Raw genomic sequence first — 15,851 nt, 5'->3', positions numbered from 1 at the left:
CCAACTCAGTTCCATGCTCTGAACACTGCATGTTATCTCAGAAGTCCTAAAGGAATTACATTTCATTTCTTTTGTACCACGTAGCTCTGAGATGTATTGCTGAGTTTGGTCTCCATCCTGCCCACTCATCAAAATTGTGCTGGATTAAGCAGCTAAGTCCTTCTACTCTTTGCACGCAAAATTCTGCTCACAATACTGGCTTCTCTGAGATCTGAAACAGGCAGGCTATGAGCCAACCTTTGCCCAAACTCACCTTTAGGAGCATGAGAGAAATGAGGTCTGTGTTCCCTAGGGTCCTCTCACTTTTGAGTCTCAAGGAACAAAAAACTTTGGGATGGATGTTTAGAGATCACTTCCCCAGTTAAATCGCACTGTCCAGATTATTGACTCAAGCAATGAATTTAGCAAGAAGGTCCCTCACGGAGGCAGAGAAATTCTTGGAACAGAACTGTGGAGTCAGAAGAAAGCCCCAGAGTTGGAGCTCTCAATATCTGATCTCCAGTCAGCACTGAAACAGAGCTCTACACTCAAGGCTGGCCTGTCAGTGGATGAGAGGAGCTCCCACCTCCAATATTTTAAAAACCAAACAAAGCTCAAATAACCTCCTCCTTCTCAGATCCTAACCAAGCTACCAGCCCCGCCCCACCCAGGTCTGGAATGTGAACAAACAAGATTAATTGAAAGTAAGGGTGCTAGATAAACCCTAAACACCACGCACATGGAAAAGATTATCATTTTTCCCTGCCTGATATCTCCCTGGACATTCCCCAAAGCCCAGCTCAAATGTCATTTCTGAAGACCCAATCCAACCAACCTGGGTTCATCCTGGCTCCACCACCTATTTTCTCTGTGACACTGAACAAGTGCTATAACTTCATTAGGCCTCAGTTTCTTCCCCTGCCAATGGGGGATCATAATAATAACCATTTTATGGGATGACTAGGTGTTGACCCAAGGTCATTCTTGCAAAAGGCCCAGCATGGCAACTGGCAGAGAATAGGACTCTATAAATATTGAATGAATTGCAAGGGAACCAGAACACTCACTCATCTCTTGAGGTCTGATCCAGCTTTGTTCATTCTTCAGTCCCTGTCTTCCCCCCGACCCTGTTCTTTTGCCCAAAAGGAGCTAAACAAGCCTGAACCAACCTGCTCTTACCTTGCTGAGGTCCCCTAGGGCCATGACCTTGGCCACTGGCCTCTTGTTGAGCTGCTCTTTCACCCAGAGCTCGAGCTGTTGGTTCCACTTCATGGTGAACACATAGAAGGCATAAGCCAGCAGCAGGAGCACGCTCTCCCACCATGCAATGAGGCTATCCAGGAAGAAGAGGATGAGCATCATTAGGTCAAAGATGTAGAAGGTGATGTCTCGGAACAAGGGCCACCAGGTGAGGTTGAGGATCTCCCGGGAGAAGAGGGCACAAGTGCCAATGACAAAGAGGATGTTGAACACCGCAGAGCCCACTATGGTGCCAATGCCCACGTTGCTATGGGAGATGAAGACGCCGATGAGGGAGGTGAAGAGCTCGGGGGCAGAGCCTCCAGCAGCCATGAATGTAGCGCCTGCCACATCCTCAGAGATCTGCAGCTTGTCTGTGATGACGCCCAGGGCAGGGACAAAGTACTCGTCACAAACGATGGCCAAGGCTACAAACACATACATCATGCCAAAGATGTGCAGGACCACCCAGCCCTGCCTCCGCTCCTCCACACTGAACAGGTCTCGGGGGTACTCTGCCTTGGGGTACAGGTCTGGCTGTCCTGAGGGACTAGGAATCCCTGGGATCACAGCTGTTGTCCAACTAGGGGAGGGGGCAGTGGGTGCAACTGGGGCTGGCTCCACCACCAGGCAGTGGCGGACCTGAATGGTCGGATTTGCCCTAACCCTGGGAGCTGCTGGGGTGCTGGGTGCTTTGGAAGGGTTTTTCAAAAGCCCCCTGAAGGTGGCTGAGGATATTCTGATGATCGGTGCACTGGTTCTGGGCAAGGGATTCCTGACTTTCCAAGCATCAGTAGAAGCTTTGGTTTCTGTTGGGCTGCTGCGTGTCATGGTGCTTATTGTCACTTGCCCCTCAGAGACGGCCGCAGTGTGCTCCAGGACCATTCCTTGGGGTGTTGTCAGATTGTTTTTCCCCACCAACCCCTGGTGGTTGGTTGAGCTATTACTGTCCACTCTTCTGGGGGTAGTTAGGGTCTTCTTTTCTACCACATTTCTTGGAGAAGTCAAGGTGTCTGTTTCTAAGTCACTTAACAGGAAGGTTGGGGTGTTATCAGTTATTCCCTTGAGAGGAGTTGGGGTGGTTTTCTCCACTAGTCTCTTGGATGGGTTGGTCGCCAACATTTTCTTGGTCGCCATAATTTCTCTGTCTTTCACTGTTGTTCTGGGGGTGATGCCATGGCTCCTTGGCATTGTCATGAGTGTGGATGGGGCATAACTGTTTACCATTCTACCAAGTGGGGATGGGGAGTATTTCTCCTCCTTTCCCCTGGATTGAGTTGGGCGGGAGCTCTTTACTTCTCCCCTGGCTGTCAAGCGGGTATAACTATTTACCATTGGTCTGCTTTGAGTGTAGTGATTCAGTACTCCACTGGGTGTGGCTGAGGTGTCTTCCTTAACTTTTCCTGTGCCTGTTGGTGTTGGGCTGTAGTTATTGGGTATTGCTGGAGTGATGCTGGCTGTTCCTCTAGGTGTACTGGGGGTGTTCTTCCTGGCTATGCCAGGTGGTGTTCCATCTCTGCCTGCTGTGGCTTCCGGTGCCCATGCCTCAACCTCCATTTCAGAGCTAGATTTTGAAGTCTCACTGCTCACCATCATCATCTCCTTGTTGGAAAGGTCCCGGCTGGCTACTTTTACAGGGTGTTGGGAAGAGACTGCTGCCCACAGTGTGGGGAGGCCCTGAGGGCTCGTCAGGTACTGGTAGGTGGAACCTATGATCAACATTCCCAATAGGAAGAGGGGGCGACTCCAATGAAGTCGCTTTGGCCAGAGTGACCGCCTCTCCTGTGCCCCCATCCTGATCAGTTTCCCCATGATGGCCAGTTATCCCTGGCTATAGAAGGCCTCTCATTTTGTCCACAGAAAAATGGGGGATGCTCTGGGATTCAGATTAGATATCAGAGAAGATTCCTCCATGAAGTCCAGCCAGAGGGTAACCACAAACCTAGAAAGAAAAAAAAAAAGACAAGGTTATTTGCTCCTAAAAGGACAGCTGGGATCCACCAAACCCTCATCTGGAAGAGAGACTATTCACACAGGAGCCTTTGTTGTGAAAGTAATTGTTTCTGCTGGGAAGAAAAAAAAAAAACTATCCTCTGTTCCAGGAGACAATGCTTCCTCATGGGAAAAAGAGCATCTCGAGGTCCTCATGCTGTGTAGGCACGCCAGCAGCCCAGGTTCCTAAGCTGGGTCTACCCAGCCCTCCTTGGGATCCTTGCAAAAGGTCTGCCCACACTTTTCAGGTCCAGCCAGAGTTGCTGAGAGCTCAGTCATCTGTAGCTGGTGCCCCAGGCCACAGATCTTAATTTATCAAAGGCAAAAAGGAAGTAAGGAGATATAATTTTAAGCTTTAGACAGAAAGAGACAGTAATGGAAAGCAGTTCCAGAGACATCGAGGCTCTATGTGTTTTTATTGGACTGACTTAAAATGATTCCACCATCATTCAGAGGGGACAAAGCCTAAAAGTCAATGTCATAAAGCTTCCCAGACAGCGTGGTGTCATGGGAGGAATACGGGGAATAGAGTCAAAGATTGGGTTCCCAGACCTGCTGCTTACTAGCTGCGTCACCCTGGACAGGCTGAACCTCAGCACCTCATCTGTAAAATGGGCATGCTAACATATACTTTGATTATGCAAATATTATCTCTGAAAGGACATCTGGAAAAGAGAAACTAAGGATCCGGGATGAGAGGGAGACTTACTTTTCAGTAAATTCTATTGTTTAGTCTGTTTAACCTTTTTATCATGTGTGTATTACAACTTTTTAAATTTAATTTCATAGAAATAATAATAGTAATAACAATACCTATAAAGGTAAATAGCAATAACAATACCTATGTCACGGGAATGTTGAGATAGCAAAAACACATAAGGTCTATGAAAAGCATTGTACAGAATCGATGCCCCATATGGGTTAATTTTATATAAGGACTCAGAAGGGAAGCATATTTAAGGCCCAAAGTAAATATTAAATCTCTAATCAATGTCCACAGATTATTACAAAACAATAACTAGAAATGATCAGTTTTGTATATGAAGTAATATATTCAAAATTAAATGAATAACACATAGAATCTTAGGTCATTAAAGGTGGAATGAATTACATTGTTTAATACAACTCCCCATTTGAGACATGAAGAAACTGAGATCCAGAGAGATGTGACTTGCTCAACATCACACAGCTAGTGAGCAACAGTGCAGATGAGCTTTCTAAGGAACCAGTCTTTCCGGACATACCACACTAATTAGCAATGCAAATACAGCTGTCTTAAAAAGCAAAAGGAGAATTATGGAATAAATGAATTTCCTTCTTTGTCCTTGATTCCTATAATTGTCTTTCCACCATCTCCCTGTCCACCCTATCCTTTGCCATATATTCAACACTCTGAACCTGCTAAAGAAACTTTGGAGAGTATCTCTTTCTGATGTTATGTAACAGAGATGAGCTGGCACCCCAGCTGGTCCCTCCTACCTAATCACATCATTTACCTTCAAACCTGGACATCTGGGTGTCTTCTCAGTTCTGGAAACTTGTCAGAATCAAGGTCTCAAAGAGTGGGTCTGAAGCTGTACAGCAGAAAACACCCCATTCTCCTGTCCCCTGACCCTATGGAATCCTAATTCAAGGCAGGGTCAGGTGTGAAGGGCGTCTCAGGGGAAGGATATCCAATCCCAGCTAATACCCGCTTCTAAGAAGCTTATCAGGGCATTGTACAAGTTCTCAGTCCCACTGCCTCTACCAGAGCCTGCGAGAGTAGACCTTCCACCAGAGACATAGGTGGGTTCTCTGTGGGCCCCTGCATTCAAGTGGGAAATGGTGGGAACGTCTCAAACTTATTTCTAAGCTCTGAGAATGAGCAGGTATCCACGGTTCCCATGCTTAGGGGAGAGACAGATTTGAAAAGACTTAGAAGGCACTCTGGGAACCAAGCGAAAATGTCTAAGGCTTAAAAGATCAGACGACCTCAGTTAGCACCAGGCTCTGTTTGCTACCGTGTGATTCTAAATGTAATTTAAATGTAAATACAGAGATAATAACACCTGTCCTACCTATCTGTAGGGTGGATGTGAGAATCAAAGTTAAAAATAAGGGGGTACCCACTCAATTTTGCTGTGAATCTAAAACTGCTTTAAGAAATAAAATCTATTTTTAAAAGTCAGGGAATGTGGAGGAAATACTTTATAAACTTTAAAGCATTTCACACATAAAAATATTTTATCAGGTCTAAGGGAAATTCTTGGAGGAGAGGGCACTGACACATCACCCCAGTGCAGGCTGGCACATGTTGTCGACTGAAAAAAAATGCACAACCTAAAGGTGGAAAATTGGTACTTCCCTGGAGGTCTGGTGGTTAAGAATCTGCCTGCCAATGCACGGAACATAGGTTCGATCCCTGGTCCTGGAAGATCCCACATGCCAAGGGGCAACTAAGCCTAAGCACCACAAACCACTGAGCCCATGTGCCTACAGCTTGCACTTCTCAACAAGAGAAGCCACCGCAGTGAGAAGCCTGCGAGGTCTACCAGAGAGTAGACTCTGCTTGCTGCAACAAGAGAAAGCCTGCACACAGCAATGAACACCCAATACAGCCATAAAAAATAAATAAATAATTTTTAAGTGGAGAATTAGGTTTTATTTGGGGCATTACTGAGGACTTAAGCCCAGAATACAACCTCTGAGATAGCTCTGAGGGACTGTTCCAAAGAGCTATGGGAAATGCCAGAATAATACAGGAGCTTTTGCAAAACAAACAAACAAACAAACAAAAAAAAACCAGGTAGTCAAAATCAAAAGATTACTGCCAGTTAAAGAAAAACAGACATCTCAAGTTGAGTTTACCAGTTTTCTATGTATGGAATAGTGCAAGAATCTGGGCTTAATGAAATTATTCCTATGATATGCACCTTACCTATGGTGGTGAGGGCAGCGGCAGAGGCCGATGGCTCGATGGCTATAACATACTTTGTTTACTGATATGGCAAGTGTTATTTTTTGCCCTTAGCACCTCCTCTAGGTCATAAATCTGACCAACATTTAGGAGGCATTTTATGACCAAGTTTGTCCCATGGCACTAGGCCTATAAGGTCAGTTCAGTCACTCAGTCATATCCAACTCTTTGCAACCCCATGGACTGCACCAAGCCAGGCTTCCCTGTCCATCACCAACTCCCAGAGCATGCTGAAACTCATGTTCATCAAGTTGGTGATGCCATCCAACCATCTCATCCTCTGTCATCCCCTTCTCCTCCTGCTTTCAATCCTTCCCAGCATCAGGGTCTTTTCCAGTGAGTTGGCTCTTCACATCAAATGGCCAAAGTATTGGAGCTTCAGCTTCAGCATCAGCCCTTCCAGTGAATATTCAGGACTGATTTCCTTTAGGATTGACTGGTTTGATTTCCTTGCAGTCCAAGAGACTTTCCAGCATCTTCTCCAACACCACAGTTCAAAAGCATCAATTCTTCGGATCAGGCAAAGATTCTGTTGATAGGTTAATGTGCTAATTTTGGATCAAGCCCTATTGATAATCTAAAATTCTCTGGATTACCCTTGCAGCCCAGTGGTTAGGACTTGGTGCTTTCACTGCCCAGGGCCTGGGTTCAATCCCTGATCAGGGAACTAAGATCCCATAAGCCACATGGCATGGCCAAAGTAAATAAATAAATAATTGTTTTTAAACATTCTCTGGATCATCTATCTTACTAGTCTATTATGATCCAGGAAATATTTTCCCTTGCTGCTTCTTCTCATACCTCGAGTTGCACTATTACAATTATTCTATGCAGAGTTATATATATGATCAGCTGCCTCATGACATTTCATAGTAGTCATAGTGATAATCGCTCAGTCATGTCCAACTTTTTACAACCCCATGGACTGTAGCCCGTCAGACTCCTCTGTTCATGGGATTTTCCAGGCAAGAATACTGCAGTGGCTTACCATTTCCTTCTCCAGAGGATCTTTCCAACCCAGGGATCAAACCCAGATCTCCTGCATTGCAGGCAGATTTGTAGTCTAAGCTACAGGGAAGTTCTTTAGTCACCACTAATTTTATTGGAGGCCTAGTTACATATTGGTTTATGTAAGAGACAACAATCTCAAAAAATAGATAGGATATAAAAATACAGCTAGGATGTTAATAAAATCATAATATAGCAGAGAGAAGCACAAGGAATAAATAATTTGAAAACAACAGGAGATAAAAAATTAAAATAATGAGTGGTAGAACTAGTTGTAATCTGGTTGTAATAAGCAATTAAGTCCATGGAAAGCCAGCTAGAGAAGCCAAATTCTGGAGGGATAAGGTAAAACGAAAAAGATAATGTTTTATCTTTGTTTACAAAGGGATACTTTATCAACTCGTTATAGGTCACAGTGTAAGAAGAAAGGTTCTCTGGAAAAAAAGATTTAAAAGCCAGTATACTTCATGAAAAAGTTATAAAATTATAAATCATACTTATCAGTTGATTCAATCCCATGCAATTAATTCTTGTTCATCTGGATGAAGTCCCCAGGTTTTCCATTGGAGTTTTGTAATTTCTTACCCAGTTCAGTAATATAATCCAAAAGTCATCAGAAATTTATATTTGTCAAAAAGTCTTTTTTATGAATTTTCTTGGAAACCTTCCTTTTACAGCTGCATCAGAGTAAAACAATTGTCTACAAATGACAAAAGACTTAAAATGGCATGTTTAAAGATTGGATTACAACACAAGAAGAAACTTGGATATTTCTGCAGCATACAACATGTTAAGATAATAACTAGATATGACTGATACTACCAGGATATGTCAAACTTTTAGGAATTCCATATAAACTGAAATATCTATATTAATGACATTTACCCACACAATATAATCCAAGAACATTTATTTCCAATCACTTAACAATACTTCTCAAATAATTTAACACACCAAATAAGCCCAATTAGTTTAATATTCCTCTCTTTGGGATGTTTCAGAGGCCCTCTGAAGCATCTCAAAGTTAGCTGGAAGTCAAAGGAACTTTATTTAGAATTTGACTACAGGAAGTTTGTCAAAATATCAAAAGGTCTTAAAAGCACTTGATCAAACAGGATCATAGGTCACTGTGAAACAATACTTACTTTCCACCCAAAGTGACAAGAAAAGATTTTTAAAACAAATACAGATTATTATGAAAACAAAAAACTTCATAATCTGTTGTCAAAAATAGCTCAACATTCCAGGAAACCTTTGCTCTCTTAACAGAGAGAAAACGAAACACTAATCCTGCACTAGCCCACTCTCAATAGCAAAATTTCTTACCTAATTAATTTAATCCAATCCCAGCCTAGCATGTACAAAACTTTTTTCTCAGGGCTTCCTTTTCAAAAACCTTCCACAACTTTTATATTAGTTTATCTTTTATTTTTCTTTTCCATTTAGAAATAATCAGCTTTAGCACAAAACCACTTTCCCCTTAACAAAATGCACTTCCATTCTCCATACCTTTTGCTAAAAATACACACCCTATTTTCCTTGAAGGAAATACTGAAACATTTCCATTATTATTTCTAGTAACTTTAATTACATATTACAATTTTAACCCTTAAGAACCTTGATCTTTAGGGAAAACAATCCCAAAGAAAGGCAATGCCAAAGAATGCTCAAAAAACAAAGATCATGGCATTCAGTCCCATCACTTCATGACAAATAGATGGGGAAACAATGGAAACAGTGAGAGACTATTTTGGAGGGCTCCAAAAACTGCAGATGGTGACTGCAGCCATGAAATTAAAAGACACTTGCTCCTTGGAAGAAAAGCTATGACCAACATAGACAGCATATTAAAAAGCAGAGACATTACTTTGCTGACAAAGGTCCATCTAGTCAAACCTATGGTTTTTACAGTAGTCATGTATGGATGTAAGAGTTGGACCATAAAGAAAGCTGAGTACCACAGAATTGGTGCTTTTGAACTGTGATATTGGGATAAGACTCTTGAGAGTCCCTTGGACTGCAAGATCAAACGAGTCAATCCTAAAGGAGATCAGTCCTGAATGTTCACTGGAAGGACTGATGCTGAAGCTAAAGCTCTAATACTTTGTTTGGCCACCTGATGTGAAGAACTGACTCAATGGAAAAGATCCTGAAGCTGGGAAAGACAGAAAGCAGGAGGAGAAGGGGAAGACAGAAGATGATATCATTGTATGACATCACTGACTCAATGGACGTGAGTTTGAGCAAGCTCTGGGAATTGCGGATGGACAGGGAAGCCAGACATGCTGCAGTCCACGGATCACAAACAGTCAGACACCACTGAGCGACTGAACTGACTGAATTTAATATTGACTATTTCCTAAATTATGTGAACCTGAAATTTATTCTGGCCAGATTCCTTTTTATTTAGAAATATTTAATTTGTAAGTGCTTACTTTAAAGTCAATTAAATAGAACGCTCATAATTTTATTTTTATAATATTCTCCAGAGGTAGAGACATCTCTCATGTATAATGTACACACAGACATATAAACAGACAAAACCAGAGATCTCATAGCTTCACTTTTTCTTTTTTTCTTTTTTTTGGCTGTGTCACACGACTTGCAGGATCTTAGTTCCCAGACGTGGGATTGAACCCAGGCCCCCTGCAGAGGAAGCTCAGAGTCCTAACCATTTGACCTCCAGGAAATTCACCTCATAGCTTCACTTTAACAAATACAAATCAGGCACTACAATATAAACTTTCTAGTTTATAAATAACAGTTGGAATGAGTTAAATTTGCTCGCTTAAATGACTAAGGCTTTGCTATTTGTGGAACAGATTTTTAAGATTTGTATTTGTGCTCAACAAACTCTTAGAGAAGCTATAAATTAGATTTTGGGTAATGGAGTCTTTCCAGTGGTTTGAGTTTTAAAAAATCTTTTTCCTTTTGGTTTCAGATCCTACCTGATTGAGCTAATTAGGCTCCTCAGTCTTTGAGGCTGTATTTACATTTGTGCTTTGTAGAGATCTGCAAGGGAAAGACAGTTGCTTCTAATTCCCCCAAAGAAGTGGTCTGCCACCTAAGTGATATTAAAATATTAATTTGCCCAACTATATTCTCTTTAATTTCTTTCTATATATATATGTATATACTGTATATCAAAGATTTCCAACTAAACTGAAAATCAAAAGTGCTATGTTCTAGAACTTAGCTCAATTTATCATGCCTTCAAAAGTTTGTACAAGGCATTTAACAAAGGTCTTCTATCTGAGTGTACAGGTTAAACCCAGAGCAAAAAAACAAATCTCTATTATTATTTTTAATAGCCCCTGAATATCAACTCCCAGCTTCTACTTTATATAGTGCAAACTCAGGTAACCCTATTGGTTTCCTTTAGCATAATTAGTTAATATTGTCTGACAAGCAGATTTATATGCCCTATCTTATAATACCAGGCAGGGGAAGCATTCCCCAGTAAGATACAATGTCTACCCCACAACATAATTAGGCAAAAGAGATATAAGCATCTTCAGTTCAGTTCTGTTCAGTCACGTCTGACTCTTTGCGACCCCATGAATCGCACCATGCCAGGCCTCCCTGTCCATCACCAACTCCCAGAGTTCACTCAGACTCACGTCCATCGAGTCAGCGATGCCATCCAGCCATCTCATCCTCTGTCGTCCCCTTCTCCTCCTGCCCCCAATCCCTCCCAGCATCAGAGTCTTTTCCAATGAGTCAACTCTTCACATGAGGTGGCCAAAGTATTGGAGTTTCAGCTTTAGCATCATTCCTTCCAAAGAAATCCCAGAGCTGATCTCCTTCAGAATGGACTGGTTGGATCTCCTTGCAGTCCAAGGGACTCTCAAGAGTCTTCTCCAACACCACAGTTCAAAAGCATCAATTCTTCGGCACTCAGCCTTCTTCACAGTCCAACTCTCACATCCATACATGACCACAGGAAAAACCATAGCCTTGACTAGACGAACCTTTGTTGGCAAAGTAATGTCTCTGCTTTTGAATATGCTATCTAGGTTGGTCATAACTTTCCTTCCAAGGAGTAAGCGCCTTTAATTTCATGGCTGCAGTCAGCATCTGTAGTGATTTTGGAGCCCCCCAAAATAAAGTCTGACACTGTTTCCACTGTTTCCCCATCTATTTCCCATGAAGTGATGGGACCAGATGCCATGATCTTAGTTTTCTGAATGTTGAGCTTTAAGCCAACTTTTTCACTCTCCACTTTTACTTTCATCAAGAGGCTTTTTAGTTCCTCTTCACTTTCTGCCATAAGGGTGGTGTCATCTGCATATCTGAGGTTATTGATATTTCTCCCGGCAATCTTGATTCCAGCTTGTGCTTCTTCCAGCCCAGCATTTCTCATGATGTACTCTGCATAGAAGTTAAATAAGCAGGGTGACAATGTACAGCCTTGACGTACTCCTTTTCCTATTTGGAACCAGTCTGTTGTTCCCTGTCCAGTTCTAACTGTTGCTTCCTGACCTGCATACAAATTTCTCAAGAGGCAGGTCAAGTGGTCTGGTATTCCCATCTCTTTCAGAATTTTCCACAGTTTATTGTGATCCACACAGTCAAAGGCTTTGGCATAGTCTAAGGAAAGTTATGACCAACCTAGATAGCATATTCAAAAGCAGAGACATTACTTTGCCAACAAAGGTCCATCTAGTCAAGGCTATGGCTTTTCCTGTGGTCATGTATGGATGTGAGAGTTGGACTCTGAAGAAAGCTGAGCGCTGAAGAATTGATGCTTTTGAACTGTGGTGTTGGAGAAGACTCTTGAGAGTCTCTTGGACTACAAAGAGGTCCAACCAGTCCATTCTGAAGGAGATCAGCTCTGGGATTTCTTTGGAAGGAATGATGCTAAAGCTGAAACTCCAATACTTTGGCCACCTCATGTGAAGAGTTGACTCATTGGAAAAGACTCTGATGCTGGGAGGGATTGGGGGCAGGAGGAGAAGGGGACGACAGAGGATGAGATGGCTGGATGGCATCACTGACTCGATGGATGTGAGTCTGAGTGAACTCCGGGAGTTGGTGATGGACAGGGAGGCCTGGCGTGGTGCAATTCATGGGGTCGAAAAGAGTTGGACATGACTGAGTGACTGAACTGAACTGAATTGAACTGAAAGCTTATTTAAATATACCAATTTTTATAAGCTTTATTTCAAATCAACTTTAGTTCCCATTAGGACCCCATCAATAAGCCTTGGCGTTACAAGGAGTCCTAGGAACTTTCCTGTCTTTTTATCCCCTAATCATTTTATATATTTTTGTATAAAAGACTCTGGGGTCCCCATGGAGGGACTGAGGGACCAGGCCCTTTCACCAATCTTTTAACTTTATTAATTGGCCTATTGCCCCAAGTAATTGTTGGCCAGGTAGCTCAGTATAATCTTCTTCCAGACTTTTAAATAAATATATATTGAAAATCAAGAGCCAGCAAATATATACATATTCAGTACATATATCTCCCAGTATTTAAACTGGGATGGGGCCTTCTAACATTAGGGACCAATATGAGGTTGCTCTGGCCCATCCAACCCTAGGTAGTATTGTATCAAAACCTTCTGTTTTAATCCTATTAATGTCCATTTTATTTACCCCATTTCTTAATAACCATCTAAAGATTTCTTTATCCTTTTGGGATGAGTTCATTTAAAAATTCCACCTTGTTGGAAAGAAGTCTCTAGACTTTCCCTTCAGTTTTTCCTTATTTCCCTATTAATCAACCTAATTAGCATTAATTATCATAATGTTTATTATTAGGACCTGTAAGACCCATTATGGAGAAGTCAATGGCACCCCACTCCAGTACCCTTGCCTGGAGAATCCCATGGACAGAGGACCTGGTGGGCTGTAGTCCATGGGGTCGCAAAGAGTCGGACACAACTGAGCGACTTCCCTTTCACTTTTCACTTTCATGCACTGGAAAAGGAAATGGCAACCCACTCCAGTGTTCTTGCCTGGAGAATCCCAGGGACGGGGGAGCCTGGTGGGCTGCCGTCTATGGGGTCGCACAGAGTCGGACACGACTGAAATGACTTAGCAGCAGCAGCAGCAGCAGCAGCAAAACCCATTGAGGGGAAGCAGAAACCACAAATAAGGCTTCCCAAACTGGTTTATTTGTTTTAAATAAGGGAGCATTAGATTAACCATTATATATATGTTTTTTTTCCCACCTTATAATCTGTTTTTTTCATAGGTACCAATAAAACAGCTGGTTATAATGAGAGTTCTCTAAAAATTTTGCCAATTGAGAAGCTTTTTCAGTTGAGAAGATCCACTGTCTGGCTACTGATGAGTAGTGTCTTGACAGTGACTCAAACCAGTAAGACGCCAAGAGGCATCCCCATAACAGAGTGCAAAAGATGTAGACTCCACAAAATCTAGAAAGTTTAGTCCCCAAAACAGTCTAAGAAGTAAAGGGCCTGTACAGCCACTGCACAGGTGGATGCCATGAAGGTTGAGGTGACAAAGGCCCCTTCTGGGCTGGGCCCCTTATGACATATTTCCCTGAGAGTTGGCACAGTCAGACTAAAAAGACCAAACAACAAGCAAACTGCTCAGAATTCCAGTCTATTCAACCAGCTGTCAAATGAAAACCATATGTGTACCTTCCAGATGACAGAGACCAAGCTCTCAACATACACACCCTCCACTAAGAATATCAGGCAGCACATTCACATCTCAAAGACACAAAGAGAGAACTGCAAATTCTCCCTAGAAGGGTTTTTGTTTCTTTAAGGTCAGAATTCTGAAAAAAGAAAAAAATTTATCAAGCTGGATGTCTCTAACTTAATTGCGTATACAATAAAGAGCCCCATAGTGGCCATTTTCAGAGAGATTTCTTTTAATTCCCAATTATGTGAGTACTTGTTTGCATATTCATAAGTTTATATATACATAAACCTGGCTTGAGTATTATTGGAAGCTGGCTTTCTGACTCCCCTCGTTTAGGAAACATGTTAGGCCACCAAGCAAGAACACTGAAGTGAGTTGCCATGCCCTCCTCCAGGGGATCTTCCTGACCCAGGGACCAAACCCATGTCTCTTATGTCTCCTGTGTTGACAGGTGGGTTCTTAACCACCTGGAAAGCCCATCTAGATAAATCAGTGTCTCTCAACTAAGCAACTCCTAGTATCTTTCAACAAGGCTCCCCTTGTATTTTTTCAAATGGGTAGCTAGGTTGTACCTGTTGCACACTGCCAATTAAAGCTCAGGAGTATCAACCAACAATCAGGAGATCCAAGAACCAAAAAGAGACTCTCCCAAATTCATACGGACCCTCCAAGGAGGTGAATGGGCCCAAGAGGCCTCTGTTGGTGCCAAGGCTCTGGTTCCTCACAAAGTTCAGGCAAAGGAGGGAAGTCTGGGTCCCTTTATGGTCACCCAAAGTGTTGACTGAAGGAAAAAAAAAAAAGCACAACCTAAAAGTTGAGAATTATATTTTATTTGGGGAATTACTAAGCACTGAAGCCCAGGATACAATCTCTCAGATAGTTTTGAGGGACTGTTCTGAAGAGGTAAGGGAGGAGTCAGGATATATAGAAGTGTTTGTAAAAAACCCAGAGAATTGAACATCAAACAATTACTGCTAGTTAAAAGAAAACCAGACATCTCAAGCTAATGAGTTCAGTGCTTTTCTAGGTATGGAAAGATGCAAGCGTTTGAGCTTAATGAAAGTATTCCTTGATACGCACCTTAACTGTCTAGGGGCAGTAGCCTGTTTATCTCCATTCTGAGTTCCCCTTGGGACGCATCATTGGGTGGGAGTTGGGGAGGGCAGCTGTGGCGGCTAATGGTTTGATGACCACAACATCTTTTGCTTATTGATACAGCAGGCAACATTCTTTGTCCACGGTCCCAAAAATACTTAAGTTGTGCATCCAGCTCATGGTTGGAGCTGGCTGAAGTGGGAGTGGAGCAAAGAAATGGGAGGGAGGGGGTGTTTTATGATCCTAACCACTCACCTGGAGACCATTTCAATCATTCCAGTAACTGCCTGATACTGACTGACTATTCCTCTCTCCCATCCCTTTCCCCACAAGACACAGGAGGAAATGATACTTTGATTACTTCCATCTGAAATAGCAGGTAATCCCTCACAGCCTCATCCCTGTCCTACTTCACCCTGAGCGAAGGTACCCAGCTCCCTCTGCTGCAACACACAGCTCACTTCATCTCTGGGTGTCCAGGGGTCATTCTGGATGTTGGAAGCATGAGTAGAGAGGCTGACCTCTGCTTGTTACCACACTGTTGCCTCTTAGATGCTACAAGCAAAACCAGGTCTAGTTACTTCCCTTCTCATACTAACAAATACAGTCACAGTTTGATTCAAAAAGATGGGAAAAAAGGAACCCAATTCATGAGGTGGAATTGTGAGTGATCTTTTTTCTTCTAGAATAATGCCTCTATTTTTACAGTGTTATTTGTGCAGTATAGAAAATTCAGGACAAGACTTCATTGGCAGTCCAGTGGTTAAGACTCTGTGCTTCCACTGCAGGGGGCACGGGTTGATCCCTGGTCAGGCAACTAAGATCCTGGTGGCCACCACAAGGCGTGGGAATAAAAGAAGGAAAATTAAGGAGAGAAACAAATACTCAAAAATAATTCCTTTCTCTTACACACTCTTAACTGTTACCAAGGAGTTCTTTCTAGTATCTCCAGCCCAACTAT

The 15,851-nt window shown here is 42.5% G+C and overlaps 1 protein-coding gene across 4 annotated transcripts in view; it reads right to left on the bottom strand.

The window, feature by feature from the left end:
• The window catches only part of SLC24A1 (solute carrier family 24 member 1), a 54,146-nt gene that overhangs the window by 28,001 nt on the left and 10,294 nt on the right, over positions 1 to 15,851 (bottom strand). For 3 of the 4 annotated variants that reach the window (XM_059890231.1, XM_059890233.1, XM_059890232.1), the window contains one exon: positions 1,159 to 3,160. In XM_059890231.1, the coding sequence (XP_059746214.1) occupies positions 1,159 to 3,030 (1,872 nt within the window). In that variant the 5' untranslated portion in view covers positions 3,031 to 3,160. 4 annotated transcript variants of the gene reach the window in all.

This window comes from Bos taurus, chromosome 10 (assembly GCF_002263795.3).
Source record: "Bos taurus isolate L1 Dominette 01449 registration number 42190680 breed Hereford chromosome 10, ARS-UCD2.0, whole genome shotgun sequence".
Taxonomy (NCBI): Eukaryota; Metazoa; Chordata; class Mammalia; order Artiodactyla; family Bovidae; genus Bos; species Bos taurus.
Note: the sequence above shows the minus strand (reverse complement) of the source record. Positions and strands in the feature narration are given on the sequence as shown.